Source organism: Pelodiscus sinensis, chromosome 3 (genome assembly GCF_052426305.1).
Source record: "Pelodiscus sinensis isolate ZL-2025 chromosome 3, ASM5242630v1, whole genome shotgun sequence".
Taxonomy (NCBI): Eukaryota; Metazoa; Chordata; order Testudines; family Trionychidae; genus Pelodiscus; species Pelodiscus sinensis.
In genome coordinates, this window is record NC_143054.1 from 112,810,768 (window position 1) to 112,837,942 (window position 27,175).

The 27,175-nt window shown below is 40.7% G+C and overlaps 3 protein-coding genes across 11 annotated transcripts in view; 2 read left to right on the forward strand and 1 right to left on the reverse strand.

Annotated features, from left to right (window-relative positions):
* TIAM2 (TIAM Rac1 associated GEF 2) overlaps nt 1-8,626 on the forward strand; it is a 185,355-nt gene extending 176,729 nt beyond the window's left edge. For all 5 annotated transcript variants that reach the window (XM_006114983.5, XM_006114984.5, XM_014569522.4 and 2 more), the window contains 4 exons: nt 120-225; nt 1,844-1,931; nt 3,028-3,182; nt 7,415-8,626. In XM_006114983.5, the coding sequence (XP_006115045.4) occupies nt 120-225; nt 1,844-1,931; nt 3,028-3,182; nt 7,415-8,034 (969 nt within the window). In that variant the 3' untranslated portion in view covers nt 8,035-8,626. The remainder of the gene's footprint in view (nt 1-119; nt 226-1,843; nt 1,932-3,027; nt 3,183-7,414) is intronic.
* The window catches only part of TFB1M (transcription factor B1, mitochondrial), a 42,820-nt gene continuing 20,175 nt past the window's right edge, over nt 4,531-27,175 (reverse strand). For 3 of the 4 annotated variants that reach the window (XM_075924493.2, XM_075924492.2, XM_075924494.2), the window contains 2 exons: nt 13,730-13,857; nt 4,532-9,719 (listed from right to left, as the gene is read on the reverse strand). In XM_075924493.2, coding sequence (XP_075780608.2) covers nt 9,485-9,719; nt 13,730-13,857 — 363 coding nt within the window. In that variant the 3' untranslated portion in view covers nt 4,532-9,484. Of the gene's footprint in view, nt 9,720-13,729; nt 13,858-27,175 lie in introns of all 4 variants that reach the window. The other variant, XM_075924496.2, reaches the window with a different exon arrangement.
* CLDN20 (claudin 20) lies at nt 17,707-26,249 on the forward strand. 2 transcript variants are annotated; one of them, XM_089777301.1, is made up of 3 exons: nt 17,707-17,769; nt 18,154-18,342; nt 23,183-26,249. In XM_089777301.1, exon 3 carries the CDS (start codon nt 23,275-23,277, stop codon nt 23,932-23,934), a length of 660 nt encoding a protein of 219 aa, XP_089633427.1. In that variant the 5' UTR covers nt 17,707-17,769; nt 18,154-18,342; nt 23,183-23,274; the 3' UTR covers nt 23,935-26,249. The 2 variants fall into 2 exon arrangements, with proteins under 2 accessions (XP_089633427.1, XP_089633426.1); XM_089777300.1 differs by lacking the exon at nt 17,707-17,769 and having other exon boundaries at nt 17,997-18,342.

A 27,175-nucleotide genomic window follows, 5' to 3' on the forward strand; every position in this document is an offset into this window, starting at 1 on the left:
TTACAAGTAAGTTCTTGGACAGAAGGCCATTTTATTGAGAACACTGATACCAATGCAGACCTATTATATTGCTTTAGCTCATTTAAAAAAATACATCTTGATTCTTTTTCTATTTGTAGCCCAATAATGCACGGGCTGCACATAATTATGGTGACTTGGATCCATTTAAATTTCGTTGGCTAATTCCTTTATCTGCTCTTCAAGTCCGACTGGGGAATACAGCAGGTAATTATATATTTCTTAATACATTAGATGTCTACATATTGCTTCCTGAAGTCTTGTGAACAATCAGACATTTCCTGGTATAGACTGTAGGAGGACATTTTTATTTGATACTACGTTTATCTGGCTACCTATGTATAAACTAACACCTTACAGCAGCATGTGCTTGTAAGGACTATACACTAATAGATATTTTCATCAGAGACTCTGTTGTCACACCTCATTTTCTTCCCTTCTGTAATCAGAGAACAAGCTCAAGCATAAAGGACGTTAAACTCAACCTGAAGCTGACTTGTCAGGGTAACATCTCTATGTAACGACAAACTGAGAATAGAACTGCAACAAGTTAGGATTAACATGGCAAAACAGAAACTCACAACAAAACTGTAGAGAAAAATTTGAAGGGGCTAGTCAAAGCAACCTTGAGAATATGGGCCAAATTCTAGCATATTTGGTACCCAGCATAATACCACTACTGTCCAGGGGTGGCAAGGAATATAATTAAAATGCAGCATGAGAGAAAGAACTGTGTAGTGATTAGTTTGCTAGCCAGAGATCTGGGTTCCATTCTCTGCTCCATCACAGACTTCTTTTGTGACCTCAGGCATTTATGGTAGAACTTCCAAAAGCACTTAGGTGCCTACCTTCCCTAAAATAAATGGAAATTAGGTGACTAGATACTTTACAAAAACCCATGATTACTCTCCGTGCCTCGGTTCACCCTGTGGAAGCACAGGGATAATAGGGAATTGCTATCTCAAAGGGGGGTGTGAGGACTAATATATTAACAACTGCGAAGGGCTATGGTGATGGAGGCTGTGTAAGTGCTTCAGGTATGAGACTTAAATTAGTTTATGAAAGAGCCCCAGTTGATATAGCTGAGCTGAATTATGTGAGAAACTAATAGCTGAGCAGGAGAGGAATAAAGCAGAAACAGAAGCAAAGAGAAGCCTGCCTATTGCAAGGACTAGCCCAGTGTTGCCATTGGAGGTTCAAGATCCTCAGTTGTGTGTAAGGTTGGAAAATTCCTAACAATCAGACTTCACGGGTCTGGTAGGCTGGGTTTTGAGGCTTCAGAAATAATGGGAAACATTAACATGTTTGTTGGAATGAGTCCCAGAAAGGAAGACCCTGGAAAGGTGGTTGAGTTTTTGAAGACATGTTGTAAGTTGTAACATTTGGCACTCTTCATTCGGGACGTGAAAGGTTAACCCGTTAACTGGATAAGGGGTAATGCTTACTGGTTCTGGCTCTGTTGGGGTAGGTCAGAGCAACCCTCGTCTGTGGCAGGCCCAGCTCCCCTACTCTCCACAGGTTACACGCTGGCTTCCTAGGACTGGGGCTAGTGTCAGGTACTGCCAACCCCACCTCCTGGGGAGCCGGCTGCAGAGCCTGCAGTGTGTAACCATGTAACTGCTAAGATTTTTAGCAGTTAATGCAATTTCATTTTTAAACAATTTTTTTTACATACATACTCTTCATAGGGTTCTAGCTCCTCTCAAACCCATCATGCAGATTTCCACAACTTTTCGATGAACATTGTCTTGGTGAGAAGCTCAGCCTTTAATGAGGTTTATGTAGTCTGAAAACATGCATTATTCAATATTTTTTCTATTTCTAGGAACAGAAAACAATTGCATCTGGGAACTGATTCACACAAAGTCAGAAGTAGAAGGCAGGCCTGAAACAATCTTTCAGTTGTGCAGCAGGTGAACTTAACGTGAAGATTATCTGACAAAATTATACTAATGGAATGACAAAACTACATTGAGAACATTTTATTTTTCTGAGTGACCTTTTTTCCTGTCTCTCAGCACTCCTAAAACACCCATCATCTCAAATCCAGGCACTGAGCCACTGTTTAACTGGATGGAATTTGATGTGCAGAAAACATCTGATATTAAAGTAAATTTGGCTCAGTCCTTCATTGTCAGGAACACAGAGAATTATGTCTGGTGCAATCAACAGCTAGCTCCATAAAGGATTTAGGCACCTTAAGTGGCATGTGGGAGTTTAAGTCCAAGGGTGCGTCTAGACTACACCCCTCTGTAGGCAGAGGGATGTAAATGAAATGTTTCAAAAGTGCAAATGAAGCCAGGATTTTGAATGTACAGGATCTTTCGAAAAATTGCCCCGCTGTCGAAAAAAAAAACGTATCTAAACTGCAGTTTCAGTTTCGAAATAGCACTTGTTCGAAACAGCGCCATGACGTGATTATGCAAATGAAGCTTCATTTGCACTTTCAAAGTGCTTCCTTTACATCCCTCTGCCAACAGAGGGGTGTAGTTTAGATGTAGCCCAAAATTCAGATCCTCAAAATCCCTGCTCAAATGACACTTAATGTTCTTAGACACTCAATTGTCAGCTGCTTCAGTCCCCTTGGGCATCCACATAGCTGCCTCTTATGCCTAAACCTAGTCCTCAAACTAGGAGTCATGCCTATCTCCCCTGCAGTGCTCAAAGCATGCCTACCTGAGTGGGTCTTGTATAAAACACAAAGCTGCTGAAATGAGGTCACCCCATGTAGCCTTTAGCCAAATGGCTAGCACACTCACCCAGACTGTGGGAGACCCAGGTTCAGATTTCCTCCAACTGCCTGATGCACCAGTGAGCTATTGGGTATTCTGGTAGGACTTCTTCAGTCTTCCTATTGAAGATGGTCCATTTCTTATAAATAAATAGCACCAGCCTTCTGTAGCAGAATAAGGCAGCTTCTTAATGGAAAGACTGGTTGGGCATGGGAAAATAAAATAATGACAGTGACCTATAATCTGTCCTATTGTTGCTGTTTCTTAAATGTTGCAGTGACTGTGAGGGCAAGACTAACATCGTTAAGGTGATTCGCTCCATTCTGCGGGAGAACTTCAGACGTCACATAAAATGTGAATCACCACTGGAGAAAACATGTAAAGATCGCCTAGTTCCACTCAAGAACCGTATCCCTGTTTCAGCCAAATTGGGTAAGTGTCAGTTTGCTATAGTGGGAAACACAGACTGGCAGGTTAATGGTGATTAGCATGACCTAAACCTCTTCTCTTTCCAGACATGAAGGGGGTGGTGTCTTTTTAGTATAATTTGTTTTAAAATACCAATGTACTTATTGGTAGAGAGGCTTTATATTAAAAGTGCCAGTTATCCCATATTCTTCTTGAGAAACAGCCTGTCCAGAGGCCTAAAGCCTCAGTTTCCAAATAGACTGCCCCACTGGCAGAACTATATTTCAGAGTTGGGCAACTCCAGAACAGAGAGTAGTTATTAAATGTTAATAACCGTCCTGAGAGAGTAGTTATCCAGCCAGTTATGCACCCACCTTATAATAGCCCCATCTAAGTTGTATTTGCCTTAGCTTGTGAAACCCGAAATCTTCTAGAAAATCCCAGCTCTTATTACTAATCCCATAGCATCCCTTCTGTCATGGATTTGTAAAGAACAAATCATGTCAAACCAATCTGATAGCTTTCTTTGATGATAGGACAACAAGTCTTATGGATAAGGGAGAAGCAGTGGACATGGTATACTTAAGACTTTAGTAGGGCATTTGATACAGGCAGTCCCCGGGTTACGTACAAGATAGGGACTGTAGGTTTGTTCTTAAGTTGAATCTGTATGTAAGTCGGAACTGGCATCCAGATTCAGCCGCTGCTGAAACTGACCGCCAGTTCTGACTTACATACAGAATCAACTTAAGAACCCCAAGCGTCCCCAAGTCAGCTGCTGCTGAAACTGATCAGCAGCTGATTCCAGGAAGCCCGGGGCAGAGCAACTCTGCCTCGGGCTTCCTGTAGTCAGCGCTGGTCAGTTTCAGCAGCGGCTAAATCAGGACGCCTGGGGCAGAGCAGCTGGGGTGCTGCTGGGTTGGACCAGTAGCGCCCAGAGCGGCGCTGCGGGACCAACCGGCAGCACCCCAGCTGGTCTGCCACAGGTGTCCGGAGAAAAGCCTAGTCTGCTGGGGGGGGGGAATACTAGCTGCCCCCCCCCCCCCCCCCCCCAGCAGACCAGGAAGACACGGGCGGCGGACCGAGACGCAGCTTTGCTCCCAGTCTCCCTGGTCTGCTGGAGACCAGCAGACCAGGGAGACGGGGAGCAAAGCCCCTCTGAGGACGCCGGCAGCGGGACAGCTGTGGGGAAGCCTGGGGTGCCCCACTGCCCGAGCCTCCTCCCCCCCCCCCCCCCCCCCGCGGCTTTGCAAAGCCTCGGGGAACCCAGCAGCGGAGCAGCCCAGGCGCGCCTGGGCTGCCCCCCACCCGAACCCCCCTGCCGCTTTGCAAAGCCGGGGGGGGGAGGAGGAGGAGGCTCGGGCAGTGGGGCACCCCAGGCTTCCCCTCCGCCGCTTTGCTCTGCGTCTTCCTGGTCTGCAGACCAGGGAGACGCAGAGAAATCCCCAGAGTACACGGGCGGCAGGACTGCGAGGTCCCGCAGTCCGTGTACTCTGGGGCAGCCCCGTTCGTAACTTAAGTCGGGGACTGCCTGTATTTTCTTGGCATGATCTTCTTATCAATAAATGAGGCAAAAACAACTTAATGGGGCTACTATAAGGTGGGTACATAATTGGCTGGATAACTGTTCTCAGAGTAGCTATTAACGGTTCATAATCATGAAGGAAGGCATAAAAAGTGGGGTTCCACAGTGGTCTGTTTTAGGACCGTTTCTGTTCAATATCTTTATCAACAATTTAGATATTGGTATAGACACTACTCTTATTAAGTTTGCAGATATTACCAACCTGGGAGGGGTTGCAACTGCTTTGGAGGATAGGGTCATAATTCAAAATGAACTAGAAGAACTGGAGAAATGGTCTGAGGTAAATAGGATGAAGTTTAATACAGACAAATGCAAAGTACACCACTGAGGAAGGAACAATCAGTTTCACACACAAAGAATGGGAAGTGACTGTCTTGGAAGGAATACTGCAGAAAAGGATCTGGGGGCATAGTGGACCACAAGCTAAATATGAGTCAGTGTGATGCTGTTGCAAAAAAAGCAAACATGATTCTGAGATGCATTAACAGGTGTTGTGAGCAAGACATGAGAATTCATTCTTCTGATGTGTCTACACTGATTGGGCCTCAATTGAAGTATTGTGTCCAGGTCCGGGCACCACATTTCAAGTAAGATATGGAGAAATTGGAGAAGGTCCAGAGAAAAGCAACAAGAATGATTAAAGGTCTAGAGCTCATGAGCTATGAGGGAAGGCTGAAAAAAATTTGGCTTCTTTAGTTTGGAAAGGAGAAGACAGAGAGGGGGACATGATAGCAGTTTTCAGTATCTAAAAGGTGTCAGAAGAAGGAGAGAGACAAATTGTTGTTCTTGGCCTCGGAGGATAGGACAAGAAGGAATAGTTGTAAACTGCAGCAAGGGAGGTTTAGGTTGGACATCAGGAAAAACTTCCTGTCAGGATGATTGGAATGAATTGCCTAGGGAGGTTGTGGAATCTCCATCTCTGGAGACATTTTAAGAGCAGATCAGGGATGGTCTAGACGGTGCTTGGTCCTGTTGTGAGGGCAGGGGACTGGACTCAATGACCTCTTGAGGTCCCTCCCAGTTCTACAATTCCACATTAGATCTCTTCTCCAAGGAATAGGGTCAAATAGCTGCCAGACTTCTCTCATTCAGGAAGTTATCACAGAAGGAAAAGCAACTTAAGCTGCTACCAGCATCAACTTTTGTTGTCGTATCCTGATGTAGAGACAATGACATGGAGAAAATCCACCTCACCAGAATCCTTCTTGTGGTGTACTTCAGGTTAAGGTAACAGCAGAAGTATGCCAAAGAACTGCTGCCACTTCTCCCTTTTGTGACCCACACTCTAAATTTACCCCATTTAGCTTCCTTACACCAACAGGCCTACTGTAGGTTAAATTTATTACTTCCAGTAGAAAGAGATTTGGCTTTCCACTTACTACAAGCTTTCCTTCAGCCTTCCCTACCATTATGCAAAGCTCAGGCAACAGAACAGGAAATGAGGCAGTGTTCCCTCCCACCTTCTATTCATGCCACCTGAATGCCTTATCAGCATTTTTTGATGGAGTACAGGCCTTCTTTGGAGCACTGCTTTCTACTGCTGGGTGTAGACATCTAGGACCAAAGACAGTAGACCATACGTACACAGTAGGAGAATTACTCCTGGGAAGCAGTGATGCTGAAAAGGATTTAGGGGTCTTGGTGAATAATTTCTGGAAGATGAGCTCCCAGTGTGAAGCTGTGACCAAATGCAATCCTTGGATGCATAAATAGACCTTCTCAACTAGAGGTCAAGAGGATGTTCTACGTATTTTTGGCAATGGTATCGCTACTACTGCTGGAATAGTTTGTCCAATTCTGGCACCCACAATTCAGAAGGATGTTGATAAATTGGAGCGGGATCAAAGAAGGGCCATAAGAATGATTGAAAGTTTACAAAACATCCCTTTAACTGTGATAAGTTAAATAGATTGATTTCCTTGTATCTAACAAAGACACTGTAAATCACCCCTTAACTTTCTGTGTACCTACACAGGGAATAAATATTTAATTATGAGCTCAAGTTAGCACAGAAAGGTGGGGACCACTTCAGACTGGAAATAAAGTACACATTTTTAAGTAAGAATAATTAACCATTGGAATGTGGATTTTTTTATCCCTGACCATTTTTAAAGCCAGGATTGGATGGTCTTCTAAAAGATATGCTCTAGGCCTTGCTTGGGGGAAGCTCTGTGGCTTGGTTATACAGGCGGTCAGATTAAATGATCACAGCCTTCTGTAGCTGTTGCCAATATTGCCAGTCCTCTACCTGGTGTTGACAATCTTGACTAAAAGCATGCCTCTTGCAGCATGTGAAGCAACTGACACACAGATGAACTGGGACTCACATGGCACTTGGCCATATGACACACTAAGTAACTGATCCAGCCTCACTACTGTTTAGATTTCTTGCTTTGCAAGTCATATCTGTGGCTTTACAAAAGATTTTGCATATACTAAATGTTCAGTGACCTTAGTCTTAGTACCTAAAGCAGTATAAAATCAAATATTGTCAATACCAGCAGTCTAATCTCCTAAAGGACGCACTATATTTCAGTCCAAATGGGACTAATTCAATTATAATTCAGAAAGCCATAAACTTATGATTGTGCTACAGCAGGATATTAAATAATTCCCTTGTTTAGCAAAAGTTGTTGTAATGCAAAATTAAGACTGCCTTTTATACTTGCAGCTTCCACAAGAGCCTTAAAGGTACTGAAGAACTCATCCAGTAATGAGTGGAACACTGAGACAGGGAAAGGAAACTTACTGGATTCTGATGAATGCAGCCTGAGTAGCAGTACTCAGAGTAGCAGCTGCCATACCACAGAAAGCATGCAGGAATCCAAAAATTCATCTCCTATGAAACACTGTCCGAGCTGCACACCAGATTTTTCAGACAGCCTTGTTAAGGAATCTGATATTCTGAGTGATGAGGAAGAGGACTATCAGCAGAGCCTAACAAAGGGCAGCCCTACAAGAGACATTGAGATACAGTTCCAGCGGCTGAAGATCTCAGAGGAGCCCAGTGCTGACACAGAGCACAAACAGCCTGGGGCTGATAAGGCTGAAGACCACCCAAAGCTGGTGCGTGGGCATTTCTGTCCAATTAAACGAAAAGCAAACAGCACAAAACATAAGGGAACTTTACTGGCAATGCAAGAACATCACCATTCTCTGGACGGTCACGCTGATAGTGCAAACTTGGATCTAAATTCTATTTTAGAGAGAGAATTTAGTGTCCAGAGTTTAGCTTCCGTAGTTAATGAGGACTGCTTTTATGAAACCGTAGAGAGGCATGGAAAATCCTAGCTTTAAGTGCTACATAAGTCAAATTTTATGTGGACTTTAAAGTTTTAAATAACCTGTTAATTTGACTTGCTTTAAAACTAGTGCTGATGTGGAAATTGCTGAAAAAACTACTGTTGGTTTTGTGCACTAATACATTTTTCCACAAAAATATAGTTGTAAAGGATTTAAGTTATTTTAATTTATTTGTGGATTAAGAAAAATTGATTAAGCTGGCCAGAGTCTGTAAACAAGTTCATCCCTTTTGAGCAGTTATCAAAATTTTAGTGTCCTTTAAAAAAAGGTGCAGTCTAAATATTTTAAGTTATATGGAAAAGGTGCTGCAGGAATTGTGATCTATAAGCTTTATTAAAAAAAGTCAAAACTTTTCCTTTGGGCATTTTTTCAGCAATTTTAATTTTTGCTTTATTTAAAGCAGAATTAAATTATTTTAAGGGGTTTTAGTGCACAGGAGTCCTTTTTGTAGGTTGCAAGATGCTGTTAACTTTATATATATATATATGTAAATATAAACAAAGCTTGTACTGTAATGCTTTATTTGATTGTATTTTTATTTTCTCTACCAACATGTACAGTAAAAGGGAAATGAGCATTATGTCTAGTTTCCTGGTTTATTTGCAGCTTTCTCTTATTGGGGCTTTCAACACTGTGCTCTTTTCTTTGGGATAAATGAGAATATTAGCAAACTTTCTATGCACTTTATCCTTTTTGAAACTGGTTGATTGACTGTATTAGGTAAAAATCTTGTATTAATGCAGGTTGGACCTCTTTGGTTTGGCATCACTGGGACCTAACCAGTCCTGAACAAGAGAATTTGCAGCCTGGAGAGGTCTCCTGCTGCTGACAGGCTGCCCCCAGTAGGCCACCTCCCTACTCCCACTTGCTACTGCTGACTCCTTAGGCAGCATAGGCTCCTGCTCCTGCCGCAGGGCTCCATTCCTGTTCAGCGGGGGGAAGCTGCAGGGCTCTTACCCTGGGCTGCTGACTCCAATGTCCTGCCCGTAAGCTCCCGGGCTCTCTGTTCCAGAAGCATCCGTGGTCCTACTGCACTATAGATGTTGCCGGACTAGGGTCCTGGATTTTGGAGGTACAACCTGTAGAATATTTGAAGATGATTGTTTCAGCTTAAGGGCTCACTAATGCTAATCACTCATACAAAACTCCATTTCAGAGATGCCTCCCAGTCACCAAAATTCTGACACATGTATCTCACTTTACACCTCATTGAAAGTTTAGCCAGAGAAGAGAGTAGAGGGTACACCAAACCTCAGCAGTTGAAGGCTCTTATACTTCAATGCAGCCTCTTCCTGTACAGTAGAATGGAATAAGACCGAAAACTTCCCCACACCCCCTATTTCAACAAAAAGCAAAGTGTGTGTAAGTCTCCTTTCCCTGAAATAATTAGATCAAACACCACCAAAAAAGAGTTATTTGCCTGACTTGTGATAGATGCTCATTCATTTCCAAGTGCCCTGAATGTCCTTTTACTAGTTTTCTTCTGCTTCAATTCTTCCCTATAGTTGTAAGTGAAAAGGCTTGGGTCTTCATCACACATTTTCCTGTATACATCACACAAGTTTTTAAAATGTAAAATGGAGAGCTGAGCTGGACGCAATGTTGGATCCACATCTGCTAACATCATCATCTGTTCACATTTTTCCAATCGTTCAGCTTCTGGAAACAAGATTCTAAAAGGGAACAAGGAGGAAGATATTCAAATAAAAAAACCCGTTCTTTAAAAAGTTTACCTTAACCCCATATGTCTTGTTTTCATCTCTAACACAGATTTAGTTCAACATAATCATAATTCTAACTTTTTTCCTGGCCCTTGCTATTTAATATCTTAAGTAAATGTGTTTTAAAAAAAAAGAGCAAAAAAAGCAGGCCTATGAACTGTCAGAGGTATAAACACGTGTGACCTAGAGCAAACAGACTCATGGAAGCTGGAATGCTTCATTGAACAGGTCTGTTTCTTGAAAGTTTTTAAAAATCAGGAAGGAGGCAGGTTGTCAGGAGTGCCACGGAAGACAAAGAGCAGTAGTGAAAAGAAAGGGGAACCAGTGCAAATTTTCAAGGCACAAAAAGACATGACCAGAGCACCAGCATACCATTAGCCTGTATCTTAGCATACCCTTATAAAACAAGCCTGATCCCAGAAAAATGTAGCCTGACATCTGTCTTATTTCCAATGTTTTAGTGGAGCTGCTATTCTGTCAGAGAGGGCACTTGCCTGTTGGAGAAAGGGGCTGACCAGAATTCCTGCTTTGCCTCCATCTCTTTGCTTAGTCAGTGCTACCCCTCTCCCTGTAGCCAGGACCTATCCCCTCCCTCATTCTAGGGAACAATATTTATTCCTGCAGCAGAAACGTGACACACAGACTTGATGGCCAGAAGCCCAAAGACTGGCTGTTACGAACAGTGGAAAGGGGAGAATGAGGTTTGTTACCTGTGCAGGAAAGGATTCAGTTCTCAAATGGCCACAGCTAAGGATTATAGAAGACTTATTTAAGAGGGAAGGGATGAATTGTTAGAGCTAGGCAAAAAACACTTGTTTAGCAATATGAACTACCTATAGGCACCTAGGAAGAGTATCCTTAGTATGTCAATATACTGGTCCTCAAAATTAAACACTTTGCTTACTGCCTGAAGAGGAATATTGCACTAATTCTCCTTTAAATTACAAAATAATTTGAGATTTGAACATGCTGATCATGGATAATTCTGCAACTTGTAGAGGTCATGTTAGATAGTGAACATCTATAATGCTCTAAAATGAGACAGAATTTATGCTAACACATCCTGCGAATGGAGTAGTACAACAACAAATGTAATTAGCAATTCTACTTAATTACAAATGTATCAATTACTTTAGATGCCATGTTTTGCACACATATGAACATGTTCAGCCTTCCACCTTGCTTTCATATAACTATGTAAAGCATCATATTATAAGAAAGAATACTGAGTTAGCATCTGGAATTTGCTAATTTCCTTTGGCCAGCTAAACAATAAGAGGATTGTAATCCTTAATTATATGCTAGGCACTGTACTAAGGCATGTTAAGCTGCTATACAACATGCAAAAAATACAGATTTTTTTCCTTTTCAAAGAACTTAGAACTGTATCAGAAATTTGAGATTAAAGACAATGATCATTTATTGTTTAATCTTCTGAAAACACATTCTGCATGACATACTAACACAGCAATGTCTGTGTTTTCTGTGCATCAGCAGTTCTTACTCAACTAAGAGTGTGTCACACACTAGCTCATACTGTGCCTGGCCTCCTGTTCACTTACCATCTCCCAAGGTATGTATTCAGCCTCTAGCACAGACAAACTGGCACTGCAGGTTTAGATCAACTTCCTGCACTTCAGAGAAATACATGTAACTTTCCTGTTAGTTTCAAAGACTATGGGTGAGATAATGTGCTGCACCACTAAAAGATGCAACACCGAGCTTGCAACTCACACAGATGCAATTTCTGCTTCACAGAAAGACACAGTGATTCTTCCCTCACCCCAAAATTTGACAACACAGCTGTCTAAATTACAGCAGCACAGCCCCAGCTTTCTCTGGGCAGCAGCTCTTCCCAGAATACCTGCAGCACTGCATTCTGTGAACTTAAGACACCAGTGCTGAGGGGCATACTGGGATCGAGTAGGCCCTCAGACTAAGGATGTTAAATTTCGATTACTCTACTAATCGAATAAGTCAAATCAATTGGCATTGACTATTCAATTAGTCGATAAGGGCACTCCCACCTTTGCAGATGAGCTTCAGAAAGCATGGGGCCAGAGGGGGACTCAAGAAATCCCCCTCTGGCCCCATGCTCTCTGCTTTTGAAGTGTACAAGAGCCCCACTCTTACTACATTTCAAAGGCGGAAGTGCTGCCAGTTCCCCGCTGCGCATATGCTTATCGGATAGTCAACCAGTTGTTTACCTTCCTACCTCAGACGATAGCACATAGCTATCTGGTCCAGTGCAGAAATGGAGGGATCCTCTCCCAGCTTTTACAATATGGCTTTTAAAATATCTTTATACCACTGTAGCCTTTTACCCAGTAGAAAGGGTCCAAAGCAGGGCTCCCTCTAAGCTGCGTGTTTGCGCAGGTGCACAGAAAAAATTTCCAGCTCTCCCACCTCCTACACACTGCCACACAGCCACGTGGCAGGCGGCTGTTTAAGCGGCGGCCGGAACTAGAGAAGCTGGCAGCAGGCAGCAGAAGGGAACTCGGGTGAGAGTGCAGCAGGTAGGTACTGCGGTCTGTACCAGCAGGGGAGGCAGTGGGGCCAAGGACAGATGGGGCCCAGCACAGAAGCTGGCCATCTGTGCTGGTGGTTCATACCAGGTGCAGATAAATTGAGGGGTGGGGGGAGGAAGAAGATGAGATATGAGTCGGACACAGATCTCTGGGCAATGGGAAGGGAGAACAGGTGAGGCGCAGGGCCAGACACAGGTCTCTGGGTGATTTGGGGGAATGAGGGGGGACAGGTGAGATGCAGGGCCAGGCGCAGGTGTCTGGGCAACGGAGGGGGGGACTGGCAAGATGTAGGTCTGGACATAGGTCTCTGAGTGATTGGCACAGGGGAAAAACAGGCAACGTGTGGGGCCGAGCACAGGTATCTGGGTGATATGGGGGGGGGGGAATGGGAGGGGGAGCAGACAGGGGAGGCAATATGCAGGGCTGGGCACAGGTCTCTGGACAGTGGTACTTAGGTTGTGGACCCTAGGCCCAGGTACTGGCTGTTTGTGTTTGGGGGGCAGATAGCATGGCCCTGGCATATATACTGATGGCATATGGGGGGCAGATTGCAAGGCTGGGCACAACTAGAAAGTGTGTGTTGGGGTAGGGAGTTAGCCAACCCACAGGCAGTGGAGCATGCACAGTGGATGCTGGGGGCAGGGGCCAGCAAGCTGGGTAGTTTTCAGGGTGGGTGGGTGCAGGGTCATGGTCCTTGTTAATTATCCATTTTTTTGTATTTTTTCTTGCATAACTATACATAAAAAATGTAATTTTGTTAGTAACTGGTGGGTGCCACTGTGGCACACATCCAAACAAGCGCAGATGACACCAATATTGGTGCACAAAACAAAAAACTCATTCCATTCATGGATGGAAAATCTTAGAGGGAACACTAGTCCAAAGTGGAGGGGGTGATATCTGAAGGTAATGGCAGAAAGTGAAGTTAAGTAGTAATTCATCTCTTGTTCATGGTTAGTCAAATATAATTTAATAATTTTATCTTCCATTCAGAAATGTAGACCTTTCCTGTTGGACACAACCTACACAGACTACTGTCCAGAACACATTTTGTCAATATCTGCCAGTTTCTTTACAAATCTGTATTCAGAAGATTTAAAAGTACGTTTAAAAACCTGAAACTATTCAAATGATGACAACCGTATCCCTCTTAATTCCACTGGCTTCAATTCTGTAGTGTGTTAATAAAAAAGCATTAGGGTTTAATTATGGAGTAGTGGGTGCAAAGTAAACTTTTATGTAAATTATATTAAAATTGTTTTGATCTTCAGTCAACATTTTGAGGAGAGCTGGATGAGAGGCACTGAGATGTCTTGTAAGCAATGCAAATTTACATAAAGTGAACAAACGAAGGCTGCATTATTTTTTATGGATTTAGTAGGCATCAACAACAATATAGTTCTAAAGAAAATTCTGGTTAAAGAATTTACTTACTCTACTCCCCGGCAGCAGTATTTTCTTCTGAACTGAAACACACTTTTAACAACCTTTTCCACCAGTTTGAAGGGCTGTCGTATCTTTGGTTGCACTAAAGGGGTAAAGTGCACTACTGACACATCTACCTATAATGAAAAGCAAAATATTAGGTACCAGATAGCAACATAGGTTTGCATTTTCCAATCTTTTCCCTTCTAATGTACATTCCTACAATTCCTAAGATGGCAGCGTGGGTGTCAGGAATCAGAGTTAGAGTCCCCTTCCTTTGGCATAACATAAAAAAAAATACAACAACAGCCTGAAATAGCTAGCTGATAAAGTTATGAAATAACATTACAATCATTCAAGTACAAGGATGAAATTTCAACTCTTTTACCTTCAAGCCCCTTCACAAGTCAGTACTTTCATACTTTCTACTTACACTACACATACACATCCCTGCTACTCTGTCAATGATGTCAGTTTCAACCATCTGTTATATGCTCCTCTCTCAAACATCTTTGTACTTTTTTCCATGCCACTTTCTATGTATGGAAAACATTGCCTGAATTAATCTGTGAAGCTACTAACCTTTCGTGCACACCCTCGTAAAAAGACAATTCTGACATAATACACAGAAGAAAACTGGACAACATTTAACAGGCTGAGGGGCAGTTGAGGAAAGTCATTTATATAATTACAAATCTTGCTCACCTTTCACCATGTTTCATATTGTATCAGAGTTAATATAGATTAGGATACAATGAGCAACATGTAAATGCATTAGCTAACATTTTAAGCCTCTAATGTAGCCAAATGCAAGTTGGATTTTAACAAGTTTTAGCAGGTCTAGGTGAATTCTCAGAGGTGGTAAGTTCAAATAATGAATAAGCAGCATAGCTACTGACAGAGCACTAAAGAACTAACAATCTATAAATCCTTCTGTTATATCTATCTATCTAGCTATCATTTTATTGTGTTAGTTTTAATAGTATAAAAAGTAAGCTATTTGGAGCAGTGACTGGTGAGTGTGTGCATACAGGCCCTGGAATAATGTGGCTTTGATCCTCATATATAACCCATAAAAAAGAGTTCTAAAAGTAAAATGAAATGACGGTGACCTCCTACTGTACGTAAATGTCATCCCAGACAAATTAATCTGATTAAATTACTTAACCAGGCATATAGGCTAGGCCAAAAAAATTCATTCTGAACAATAAGGAATACTGGATTATAGTGGGCAAATTTTCAAAATTAGGGACCAAATTCTATTCAGTTTCTTGAAATAGTCCTAAAGCATACAAGAGTATTTTTTATTTAATCCCAAATAACACATAGGAATTTGTATAAAATAATTGTAGCTGAGTATCTAAATAATATCAAATGTAATATAATGAAGTGAAAACATCTTCATACTCAATAAGATAAAAAGTATAAAGCGTATTAACTCATGCTATGATATATAAAGCAACAATGAAATGCCTGGGATTAGCAGAGAAACAACTTCTACAGGAATGTTACTGCATTTATCTATAATGGAAGCTTTACAGCTCCCTTTCAAGCATCTGGTATTGAGCTATGTCAGACTGGATGGACCACTGGTTTGGACTGAAATGACAATCCAGTTACTACACAGAAAAATTCCATACATCAATGAAAAAGATTAGTATCAGAATAACTGAAACCAGAACTTGGCCCTAGAGAATAAAGTGCAGCCAAAAAATCATTCATAAAAAGACAAGTGTACATCCAAATTATTCTCCTGCATATTCAAAACGTGTACTTGGTTGGGAAAATCTAGCAGATGCATGCAAGGGCCCATTTTCATGTACAAAAACATTTTACATGCAGAATCAGCTGTTTGCACAGGTATAGTCAGTGCTCATTTAAGTGACTGGTATTTAAAATTTAACTTAAGGCACACAACACAGAATTTTCACAATTAGGTAGCAGGACCAACAAAACCCATTTGTATCATCGACTCCGCCCCCTTGCATTTTGTAGGATGTCTGCAAAATGAGATACATTAATTCTTGGTTGTGGAACTAGGAATTCCCTTTCTAAAGACAGATCATTTCAGAAAAAAAATTAAATGCAATTTAGAAGGACATCAGCTTTCCTTTGAATGAAAATTGCCATTTCATAGCCAACCAACAATATTGCCAGCTTCTAGAAAAAACAGAGCTCCTGTGAGTAAGTGAATGCTGAAGAGTAATTTTCCTTAGATACCCAGGAAACTGCCTGGTTACTACGGCAACAGAAAAAGGAAAATGCTTTTTACTTGTAATAGGACACTTCCTATAAAGTACATACATTACTATCCTGTTCTATGTTATGAATATTAAAAAGGCTAGAATAACATAAGCCAATATAATGAATACAAATACATTTAAATAATACTGATTCATCTGTTAATCTTATTATCAGCTTTTATTTAAAATAGGCAAAAATAATTACAAATAATGCAATTCCTGCAGGGTATCCTACAGGTTGGACCTCCCTTGTCCGCACCCTTAGGATCTGAGTGGTCCTGGATGGGCAATTTTGCCAGACCAGGCAAGGTCATTTCTGACCTCTCTGCTGCCGCCTCCCAACTCCTGCCCCATGGCTTCCTGGCTGCCCGACAGCTCAACTGAGCTGCACACCAACACCAAGATTTCTGGCTACTTGCTCCCCACTCCAGGCAACATGGCAAGCTTCCTGGCCCCCTGGGTAACCCAGCTGGGCTGCGTGCCAATCCTCCCCCCCTTGCCCCACCTGCATCGCGCTAGGTTCCCTCTTCCTTCCTGCATCAGGCCAGGCTCCCGGCTCATCCCTCTTGCATGGCACTGGGCTCCCAAGGCCCTCCAAACCCCTACAGCATACCAGGAAACTCTGAGCCTAGAACATCCATTATGTAGTATGATGGAGATTCCTGCCACATGATACAAGGTCCCCAACCCCCTTCAAATCACAATTTAACTTAGGTCTAACCATTCCCTGGATAACTTTTTTTTAAAATGTACTTGTTTAATGTGATAATCATCAGTTATTGTCAGGTAAAGTAACTCTGTCATACATCCTGTGATAGCAACAAAATCAAGATTATGGGAAATAAACACAACAACAGATCAGTGCTAACTGCAACCCTAGATGCTTCTTTCTGAGACTGTTCCACACCTTGGGTGAGCAAGCATTCTAAAACTTCACAAAAATAAGAAATACCAATTGCCTGCACTCTAAATAAGCTGAACACAAGCCAGCATTCTGAGAAGACAATTTTCAGAACTGAGGTTTTATCTATCCACCACAGAGATACAGGACAGCTGTATATTTTTAAAGCAGAACTAAATTCCTCAAAATGTACTATGCTCACATCTGGTGTTTTTATTCAGGCCTAACCCAGTGAAAAATAACATTCAGGAAAATACTAACATAAGAACATAAGACCGGCGATACTGGGTCAGACCAAAGGTCCATCTAGTCTAGTATCCTGTCTACTAACAGTGGCCAATACCAGATGCCCCAGAGGTAGGGATCACAACAGGTAATCCACACGTTATCCCTCTCCTGTCATCCATTTCCAGACAAATAGAGGCTAGGGATACCATTCCTACCCATCCTGGCTAATAACCATTGATGGAACTAACCTCTATGAATGTATCTAGCTCTTTTTTGAACCCTGTTAAAGTTCAAGCCTTCACTGCATCCTCTGGCAAGGAGTTCCACAGGCTGACTGTGTGCTGAGTGAAGAAAAACTTCCTTTTGTTTGTTTTAAACCTGCTGCCTATTAATTTCATTTGGTGACCTCTAATTCTTATACTGTGGGTATAAGTAAATAACTTTTCCTTATTCACTTTTTCCATACCAGTCATGATTTTATAAACCTCTTATCATATCCCCCTTTAGTCTCCTCTTCTCTAAACTGAAAAGTCCAAGTTTTTTTAATCTCTGTTCATACCATACTCTGTGTTTACCATATAAGCCTTCTTGAACATTACTATTTTATTCATTCACCCAGGACCATGGACACACAATCAACTAGAGGAAGATCGACAAAAGACTAAAGGCTGTTAAAGGTATGTAAATATGAAAATTACATGGATTTGGATACAGTATTTCCAATCATGAATTCAAGTTTATAGCATAAATCTTACCTGGAACTGTCAACTCATTTATTCAATTATCTTTGATAGAGAACACCTTTATTCTGACACAATTACATTGAAATCTATTCTAAAATCTACTTTTTAAAAACACACAGCTCTGTAAATTTTCTAGATTCTCAAGATTTTCCTGTATGTGCCAAATATTTGTAATGTTCATCATGGGATCTGGATATCATTATGTATTTAGGACAAAGGGTTTACATGTGTTTTTCTCATAATCTCTTTGCTTTTGCTCACTAAGAGTGTTGCTCCAACACAACACATTGAACAAAGTGGTCCTTTATTCTCTGATAGATGGAACTGAGAGAGAGAATGGGCAGCAGGGCTACACTTGAAGACTGAAAAAGAACACACAAAGCAATTTTTTGCTTAAAAAAAAGCCAATGCTATTTTATATGAAGAACAGATCTTTACATTCCAGAGAAACTATATTTCTACAGGGCACTGGCAGTGAAGAAAACATCTCAGTCCTCCCATTCAGCGGTAAGTGCTACACAAGAAGAAATTTAAGATAGTATTTTTATTATGGTTCACAGTATTTATAACAGGTTTTATAGTGCCTAGAATTTACCATATAACTATTAATTACAATACAAAACTACTGATAGCAATGTTTTAGGGTAGATATTTGCAGGTTTGAGTATGTTGAAACTTACAAATGAAATGGTTAGAAAAAAAAATGAGAACTAAACACCAAATATGCTGATCAAGCCATGCAAATGGAAGCTCCATCATGCCTTTGCAGGGTCCTGTCGCAGCAAGTGCAAGATGCTTTTGCTGAAGAAGTTCTTGTTAGAGTAAACTAAAGGGATTCTGTAAAAGGGGACGTGTTCAGACATGACCCGAATTACTGATATTAAAACTGGAATTAATTTAGGAACTATTTTTTTTCTAAAAATTGCACCTTAACTGTAACAATTTGGCTACTGTATTAATCATATGTTTGGAAAGATGTAGAATAGCCTCTTAACTAAAATTGTGCTAGCTAACACACAGAAATTCTAATTTCATTCTCTAAACCCACACACTAGAAAAACTAGAGGATTACTTGAATGAATAAATAAATAACAAGATCTTTAATGGGTAGTGCTACCACAGAGCCACTGATCTAAACTAATTTCACTTCACAGTACATAAAAAATAAGAGCATACTATCCCAGAAAAGCTTGCATTCCGCTAACTTCAACATTTTCCACATATTTCTTGTGACTTCCCCCAAGCTTCTGGTGTTGAATAATCCACTTGTTTTCATTTACACAAGCAAAAAAATAAAGACACTTAAAAAACTGTTCAAACAGCATTGAGCTTGGCAACCACGTTGAAGGGGTCCCAGGCTGATGTCCCTTCCTTCCCTGTGATGTTGCTCAAAGCCTCAGCCAGCCAGCCAACAAGTGTGATTTCATAAGGCAAGTTTTGCCTATCCAAGTCTCCTCCACAGGCTGTTGTGACTCCAAGCTGCCTTATTTGGGATGACAAACAGAAATGGCTTCTATTCTGTTCCATTTGACATCTAGAAATTCACTCATTTTAAAAGGAATTGTGTCCATCCTCATAGGTATAAACCTTTGGCATTACATTACTGCAAGTGTTCTGGCTTTTGTTAATGTAGCCTGACTTCCCATATGTAACATGAGTGAACAAAATTTTCTCAGTATCATCAGTTTGAAAAAAGTTCCAGCCTAAACTACAAGACAGACTGCTTAGGGTCAGTAATGTCACTGTAAAACTGGAACTTTTTTACACAGTACATCTGTTCCCTGACCATTCTAAAGTATAATCTGATTTTATTGAGAAATTTATTATCTTTTATCCATGTTAGTTGTGCACAACTATCATAGTTATGGAAAAGTGACCAGATTCTATTCTAGTTTGTTCATCAACAGAATTTTTCACTAAGCTTCCAATTCAGGAAAGCATCTCTTTTTAGGAAAGCACATGCCTGAATTTATGCTAGCAGAGTTTAAGCAAGTGTGTTAAGTGGTGTCCTGAATAGTGACAGAGGTAAGCATAGGATAAAGTACTTTCTGGGAGCCCAAGATCCAATTACAGATTTTATTATTGTGGATGATCAACAGCAACCCAGAGTGCATAGGTAAGATTTTCAGATGTTTAGATGAACTGGCAGAGCTGATGAGTTATTTTTACTTGTGAAAAGAGCAACTTTGATGTGAAAATTAAGACAATGATGTGAAAGTTAAGATTAACCCCAATCATTTTTATAGCTAATTTCATAGTTCAATAATTTTTATGAAGGTCCAAACATTTTTAACTCTCTCAAGATATTTTATAAAAGAGTATAGAATACTAAGCATGAATGCCAACTAGAGAATGCCTTCAAAAGTGCTTCATTCTTTTGGGTACAAATCCCCACTTCCCTCTACTCAACCTCCCTCCTCTGTAAATATAAGTAATCAGTTGAATACATAATTGGCTTTCACAACACATCCACTTTGGTACACAACAGGCTCCTTTGTGTAAATATGTATTTTTAGTTCACGACTCATTCATACAGTAATACAAATGAGGCTTTTTAAAAACAAACTCTCTTTTTCCTAGAAGTGCCCAACTAAGCAAGACAAGAAGTAAGAATGACACCCAACTAAGGATGTTAAATATTGATTAATTTACTAGCCAAGTAGTCGATGGAATTTCCATCGACTACTCAATAGGTGCTTCCGCATTCCTCCTTTGCAATGCACAAGAACCCCCACTAGGGCTCTTGTACCTTTCAAAGCTGGTATGCCACGCTCCACGCGGACGCTTCCGCTTTGAAATGCCCCGTGGAGCAAGGGTCAGTTGGGGACTCCCCAGCTGACCCAGGTTGTGTGCGCTTTCAAATGCTGGCGTGGAGCCCGAGATCAGCTGGGGAGTCCCCAGGTCACCCCGGGTTCTGTGGAAATGCCGCATGGAGCCCAATCCCAGGATCCACGCAGTATTTCAAAGCAGCAGTGCCACACTGGCATCAAGTAGAGAGTCCCCAGGCTACGTGCACTGCCACTTTGAAATGCTGAGGCAGTGTTTCAAAGGGGCAGCTCTGAGCCTGGCGTCAGCTATGCAGGGCTGCCCCCTTGAAATGCTGCCACAGCGTTTCAAAGTGGCAGCACTGTGTAGAGCCCATACCTGGGCTCCGTGCAGCACTGCCATTTTGAAGTATCCCCGCTTGCCCCCCCTTTTCTGCCTCTGATAGAGACAGCAAGTGGGGGTGGGGAGGGAGTGACTAGTCCACTCAACTATCCAATAAGCATTTGCTTATCTGGTAGCCGACTAGTCCTTAGTCCCAACAGGTATTTTCAAGGCCTTTTTAAAAAATACTGACAGCACACACTGGTTTCTCCTCTTTTCCCTGAGCAACACTATGCATTTGAAAAAAATAAATTGGTTTTCATTTAAGAAGTCTTTATTAGTCACTGAAGAGGCTATACTATATTTAGAACTGTTTTGTTTTCAATGGTAGGCTTTTGTCCACAGATGTTGTCAGCTAATTTTGTCAGTCAGGCTAATGTACATTAACACCACCTGTCAAAATAACTTTTTTTGATGCTGAACCTCTCAACCTCACATGGATGTTCAATGTTATGATCCTGTCTCCATCCCTTATTAGCTAGATTCTTCCTCTCCACCAAATAAATAAGTGAATGTTCTGACCCTCTTACTCATATTGGGACTGATTCTGTAATACTGAAATCAGTATGAGCCTTGCCAGAGACTCGGGATCAAGCCATATTAAAAATGGGATTAGTGACAGATTAAAGCACAGTGGTTATAAAGGTGGCAGAATCTGGCCTAAAATTTGTATCAGAGACAACATGGGTGAGGAGCTAACTTTTACTGGACCAACTTCCAGTGATGAGAGAGAGAGAAACTTTCGAGCTTACATAGAGCTTTTCTTCAGATCTGGGAAAAGTATTGAGTGTGTCACAGTGACACTCATTACTTTTCCTATATCTGAAGAATAGCATTGTGCAACTAGAAAGCTTGTTTGTCTCATCGTTGGAAGTTGGTCCAATAAAAGATGTTACCTCACCCACCTTGCTTAATATCCTGACACTGACAAGGCCACAACAACACTGCATAAAAGACTGCACAGATTATAAATTAACCCCAGGTTATTTCTCCTAGTCTTAATGACCTAGGGTTGTCAATTTTGGTTGGACATATTCTTGAACACCTCCTCTCATGACAATCTTTAATTAAAGATTAATCTTTCATTCTTGGAGTTTCCAGGCCAATCCTGGAGGACTGGCAAACTTACAGTTATCTGAGATGAATAAATTAAAAAAAAATCCTTTTTATTATGATAAAACCGTTGTACGCAATAATATTAAATGACTGGGGAAAACTGTCTGTTTTCAGGCCAAAATCTTAACTGGACATCAAGCTTCAATTTTAGGGAAAGATTAAGGCAGAGATTTAAGGCATGCTTGCAAGGTGCCGAACAGCCTTAGCTCCCCACCAAGTCATTGGACCCTGACAGCACTCAGACTACAACTAGTTCTAACAAGGAGTTACTAACTAGAATTCCTTAATGTCCAGAAAGACCACAGATGCAACAGTGACAGACATTATATAGATAACTAAGTCTGACAGATCAAATGAATGACAGGACAATTATTATTTGTGTTTGTGCTGACAATCAAAAGACTGCTGCTAAAATCCTGTGTGTGATCCGAGGACCATGTTTCTGGAACTAAAGAAAATTCAGAAAAGGGTTAAACAAATGATAGCCTGTTTGTAATATACTTTCAATTAAGCTGACCTGTCTCTCACTTATCTCCAAAAGTGTGCAATTCAGTGACAGTGCTATTAGACATAAGAGTAGTTGCTATTTTTAAACAAGAACATTTTAGAACAAATAGAAAATGTTATCAATATTTTTATTTAAAAAAAAAAAAATCAATAGACAGCTAGATGCCAATTCCTATTACACAATTAAGGTCAAGTACTTCAAGAGTAAAATATATTGTCCCCCAGTATATTTGCCAAATTCTATAATTTGATATACAGCATTTATTTTGTCTAATGAGCCAAAAACCTGGATGCTGCCATTAAACATGACTTTGATGGAGCAAGTTTTAGCTCCTGGCTTAGTCACATATGAAAGGGCAGCTCTTTCTTGTAATCAATCTCTAAAACGCTGTCCATTTCTAATCATTTACATTCAAGTGCCTTGTGTACAGCTGTTCAGTTGTTCTGCAGGCTTCTCATCTGCTGCAGGGTCACATTCAGATAGCTCTAATTTTCAATGCAAGCGTTTTTGTTTCCTGATTTCTCCTTTTCCCCCCTGCACTTCCCCTCTCCCCTCCCTTTCTTCTGTCACACACAGACGGCTACCGCCTTGGCTGGGAAGCTATCAGCCAGTTACATACGTTTATAACAGAAGAACGGACAGACAAAAGGTGACAGAAGATAATCATCATGGCTTCAGCAGGTCTACAGTTCTTTGCTTTTATTCTAGCTCTGTTGGGTGTTTTCGGCGCAATCACAGCCACCTTACTGCCCAACTGGAAAGTAAATGCAGACGTGGGTTCAAATATAATAACAGCTATAACACAGATGCAAGGACTCTGGATGGACTGCACATGGTACAGCACCGGGATGTTTAGCTGCACTCTGAAATATTCAATCCTATCCCTCCCTATCTACATCCAGGCTGCACGGACGACCATGGTTCTATCTTGTATCCTATCAGCTTTTGGAATCTGCATCTCCACAGTAGGAATGAAGTGCACAAAGTTGGGAGGGGACAGGCAGACCAAGAACTACACTTCTTTTGCTGGAGGGGTCTGCTTCATCCTTGCAGGAATTTTTGGGTTGGTACCAACATCCTGGTACACAAGAGAGATAATTTCAAATTTTCTAGACCCAACTGTCCCAGAGAGCAGTAAAAATGAACCAGGAGGAGCTGTTTATATTGGATTCATTTCAGCAGGACTTCTGTTCATTGCAGGTGTGATCTTCTGCACTTCCTGTTTTAAAAAGCAACAGGGAGCATGGATTTACCCTACTAAGCAACACCAGCTCCCAGCCACACAGCAAGAGAACAATGCAGGCTACAACCTGAAGGACTATGTGTAAATATAGTAATGTCTATCAACTAGGGCTTTTTTGTTTGCTTTAGATTAAAAAAACAACACAGTGAACTGTTGTTCATGTCAGGGCTGCAATGACATTGTAACAAGGTATTTTTCTTTGTAATTAAATCAGGAAAAAAGATTGCAGGAAATAAAGCATAAATATCTATGCAAGTGTTATTTTTTGCTGGATTTGTCAGTCCAAGTTCTTTGGCTTTCCAACTAAAATTTACTGAAGAGAAAGGAACCTGTTCAAACAGTACAATTAAACTGACAGTTAGTTACAGCATAGACAGTTAAACACAAAAGGAAAACTATTCAGCAAGTACAGGGTATCAGTAATGCACCAAAATTTGGGATTGTGGTTTTTTAAAATTTTGTTTTAATTATTGAACAAAACCAATTTTCTCCTCTATGTGAAACCCTATGTATTGCTTTTTAAATCACAGCTACATCTGCCTTTTATTTACAGCTCCCAAATGCCATGGTAAGTAGATTTCTTTTTAAAAAACATAATCATATTGTACACTGGCATATCAGGAGCTGAAGAGCTAACACTACCATTCATATATTGCCAAAGTGGCCCAAAAAATCCTCACCTGCTGTGGATTCCATTTTTTATTTTAAAAAGAAATGTCTATGAGGCAGTTTCCAACTGCTGGCAATCTACCACCAAACAACAAATATTCATTTTAAGGAAGGACATAACAAAAGAAGTGTCATGATGACTGAGGAAATGCTTGGAAGCTTTAACTCACTGGTTACAAGCTATATATTTAGGCACAAGAAAAATCTGAACCTACTCTGACTTTCTTACTCTTGAAAGCAAATCCCTAACCTTTAATAAAGGAGTATTTCATTTACTGTTATTTATTCATTATTTATTGAACAGTGTGAATTTTTGGCTCTTTTAAAGTAATTTCATAGACCCTGATTCAAAACTGAGTTAAGTCAATGGATCAGGCCCACTTCAATCCACCATATATAGCTGTGGTGAATGAAAGCATCTTAGTTTACAAGCACTTTGTCAGTTTAATTAACTTGATTGAGGTTTCTAAAGTCTCCGAACCTTCTTTCCAGTATGCAGAACCTATTGGACACTGTAGGAGATGTCTTATGCCAAATATTGTCCTAGGTGTTAAAGAAAATGATGCGAATTTACTGAAGCAAGTGAGGGGGGGATAAAAGAGGAGTAGACCCAGGATATGACAAGTTCCTCACAATTCAGTCAGATACTATAATATGTCTTGTTCATTCTTATTACAGCTTTTTAATGCTTAAATAACTAACTCATGACTCCTAAAATACTGTGTTAGAATTGTTGTATAAAATAGATTAATATGGAAAGCATCAAAGAAGACAAATATGAATGGTGTGGAAGGAATGAAGCTTAATCTTTTGTTACAGGTTTTTAGAGAGAGATGTTTTTCTATATACACACTGACAGAGTGGCTATCATACATCCAGTAGTTCTGAGTTAGGGGTTCAGAGCCTGCCTTATAGTATAATTTAACAGTGACCATTTGAATTTCCTGCCTATTTTAATCAAGATGTTTGTTGTGTGCCATTGGCAATTGTGCTAGATCAGCAGTAATTCAGTATGCAGACTGAGGTAGGATCAGAACTGAAATAGCCAAAAAGTTATTTAGGGACAATGCTCTAGTGCCCCACTACACTCCAAAACAGTTGTATTAAGTTTATGTTGTCAAAAGCTATTAATTAAGGAGTGTATAGTTTTCTTGAAGCATTTATATTTTTCTGATAGATTAATTAAGGTATTATTGTTTTAAAAATATTTGCATGTCCAATTTAGTGGAATATCCAACACGTAATCAAGTACACCTCTAGCCTATAATTTTAAATCAATATTTTGTTTTTTTTAAAAAAAAAAATCGCCAGAGAAAACAAGAACCAAAAAAAAAAAAAGTCTTGTGAAAGACCAAAACATATATTTGAATGTGTAAGCAAAACTGAAGACTTTATTAGTTACATAAAGCAACTAAGAAAGATTCCTTTGCCTAGGCTACTTATATAGAAGAATCCCAAGTTCCTTATTTCCCAATGCAAAATCCAAGCAAGAGCTGTTTAACTTCCAACAACAAGCACTTCCAACAACTTTCTGAGAGGAAAAAAAATGTTCCACATACAGTACATCATCTAATTAAGGCTGTACGTTAGTCAAACTCTCAAAGATAATGAAAAAGTTAAGAGGATAAATCTACAGCAAAACAGCAGGAGACAAAGCAAAATATGGCAAAAGGGGTGTGAAAATAGCTGCAATGTTTTTGACTACTGACTTCTGTTTCTTTTGCTCTTGTGACAGTCACTATTGGCTTTACTTTAGAGAAAATATTAAATAAATAAAAGCATAACTTTAAGCTTCTTGTCTTTTTTGAAGATGGCTACTCAGAGAAAGATGGGGGATTATAGGACTTCATTCAGATCAACCCATTGCCAGCAAACTGCCTGTCAACAGTCTGAACGAGGTTCTTATGTGGTGCTCTAATTAACATAGGAAAGTGGGAAGCATCAGGGAGCTAGTTATGTGATTCAGAAGGCTGGTTTGCAGTAGTCCCAATTTTGACTACACCAACACTGATATGTCCCCAATCTGCCTCCTTTGTGGGAGAAGAGGGGAAAGCCAGCACAAAGTTTTCCTTATTCACTCTCAGATCACACATTTTTGGTATAAAAGGGAGCCAGGACATACTGGTATTACTTTATAAAAAAACAAAGTTAGAGGGAGTAAATGGCCAACAAAAGAAGTCTTCAATAGCGTTTTCTCTACGTCAGCAGTAAGAAAGGCCAGATAGTTTTTCATGTAATTAGCAGTGTAAAACACATAAATTTGGATGCAGAGAGAATGGGGGGTGGCTGCAGTGGAAAAGAGAAAAAGCTAAGGATCTGGGAGATTACAAGGCTGAAGGAAAAACAGTGCAGCCCAGAAGAGGAAACAGAGAAAAACCAATTTTCAGTTATACATGTGCAACCACGCTAATTATAATGGAGACAGCAACTTCAAAGGGGCAGCAACATGGAGCCGGGGATGAGCTAGAGTGCCCAGCTGAACCCCGGTTCCGCGTTCCACTACTTCTGTGCCTCAAAGGGGCAGCGCTGCACAGAGCCCGGGGTTAGCTGAGGACTCCAGCTGATCCCAGGCTCCTAATGCAATGCCCTTTGAAGTGCTGGAGAAGCACTTCAAAGGGGCAGTGCAGCATTAACGCCTGTGACTAATGCGTTAATTT

Coding starts and splice junctions, on each gene's coding strand:
- CLDN20 (XM_089777301.1), top strand. CDS start 23,275: ATGGCTTCAGCAGGTCTACAGTTCTTTGCTTTTATTCTAGCTCTGTTG.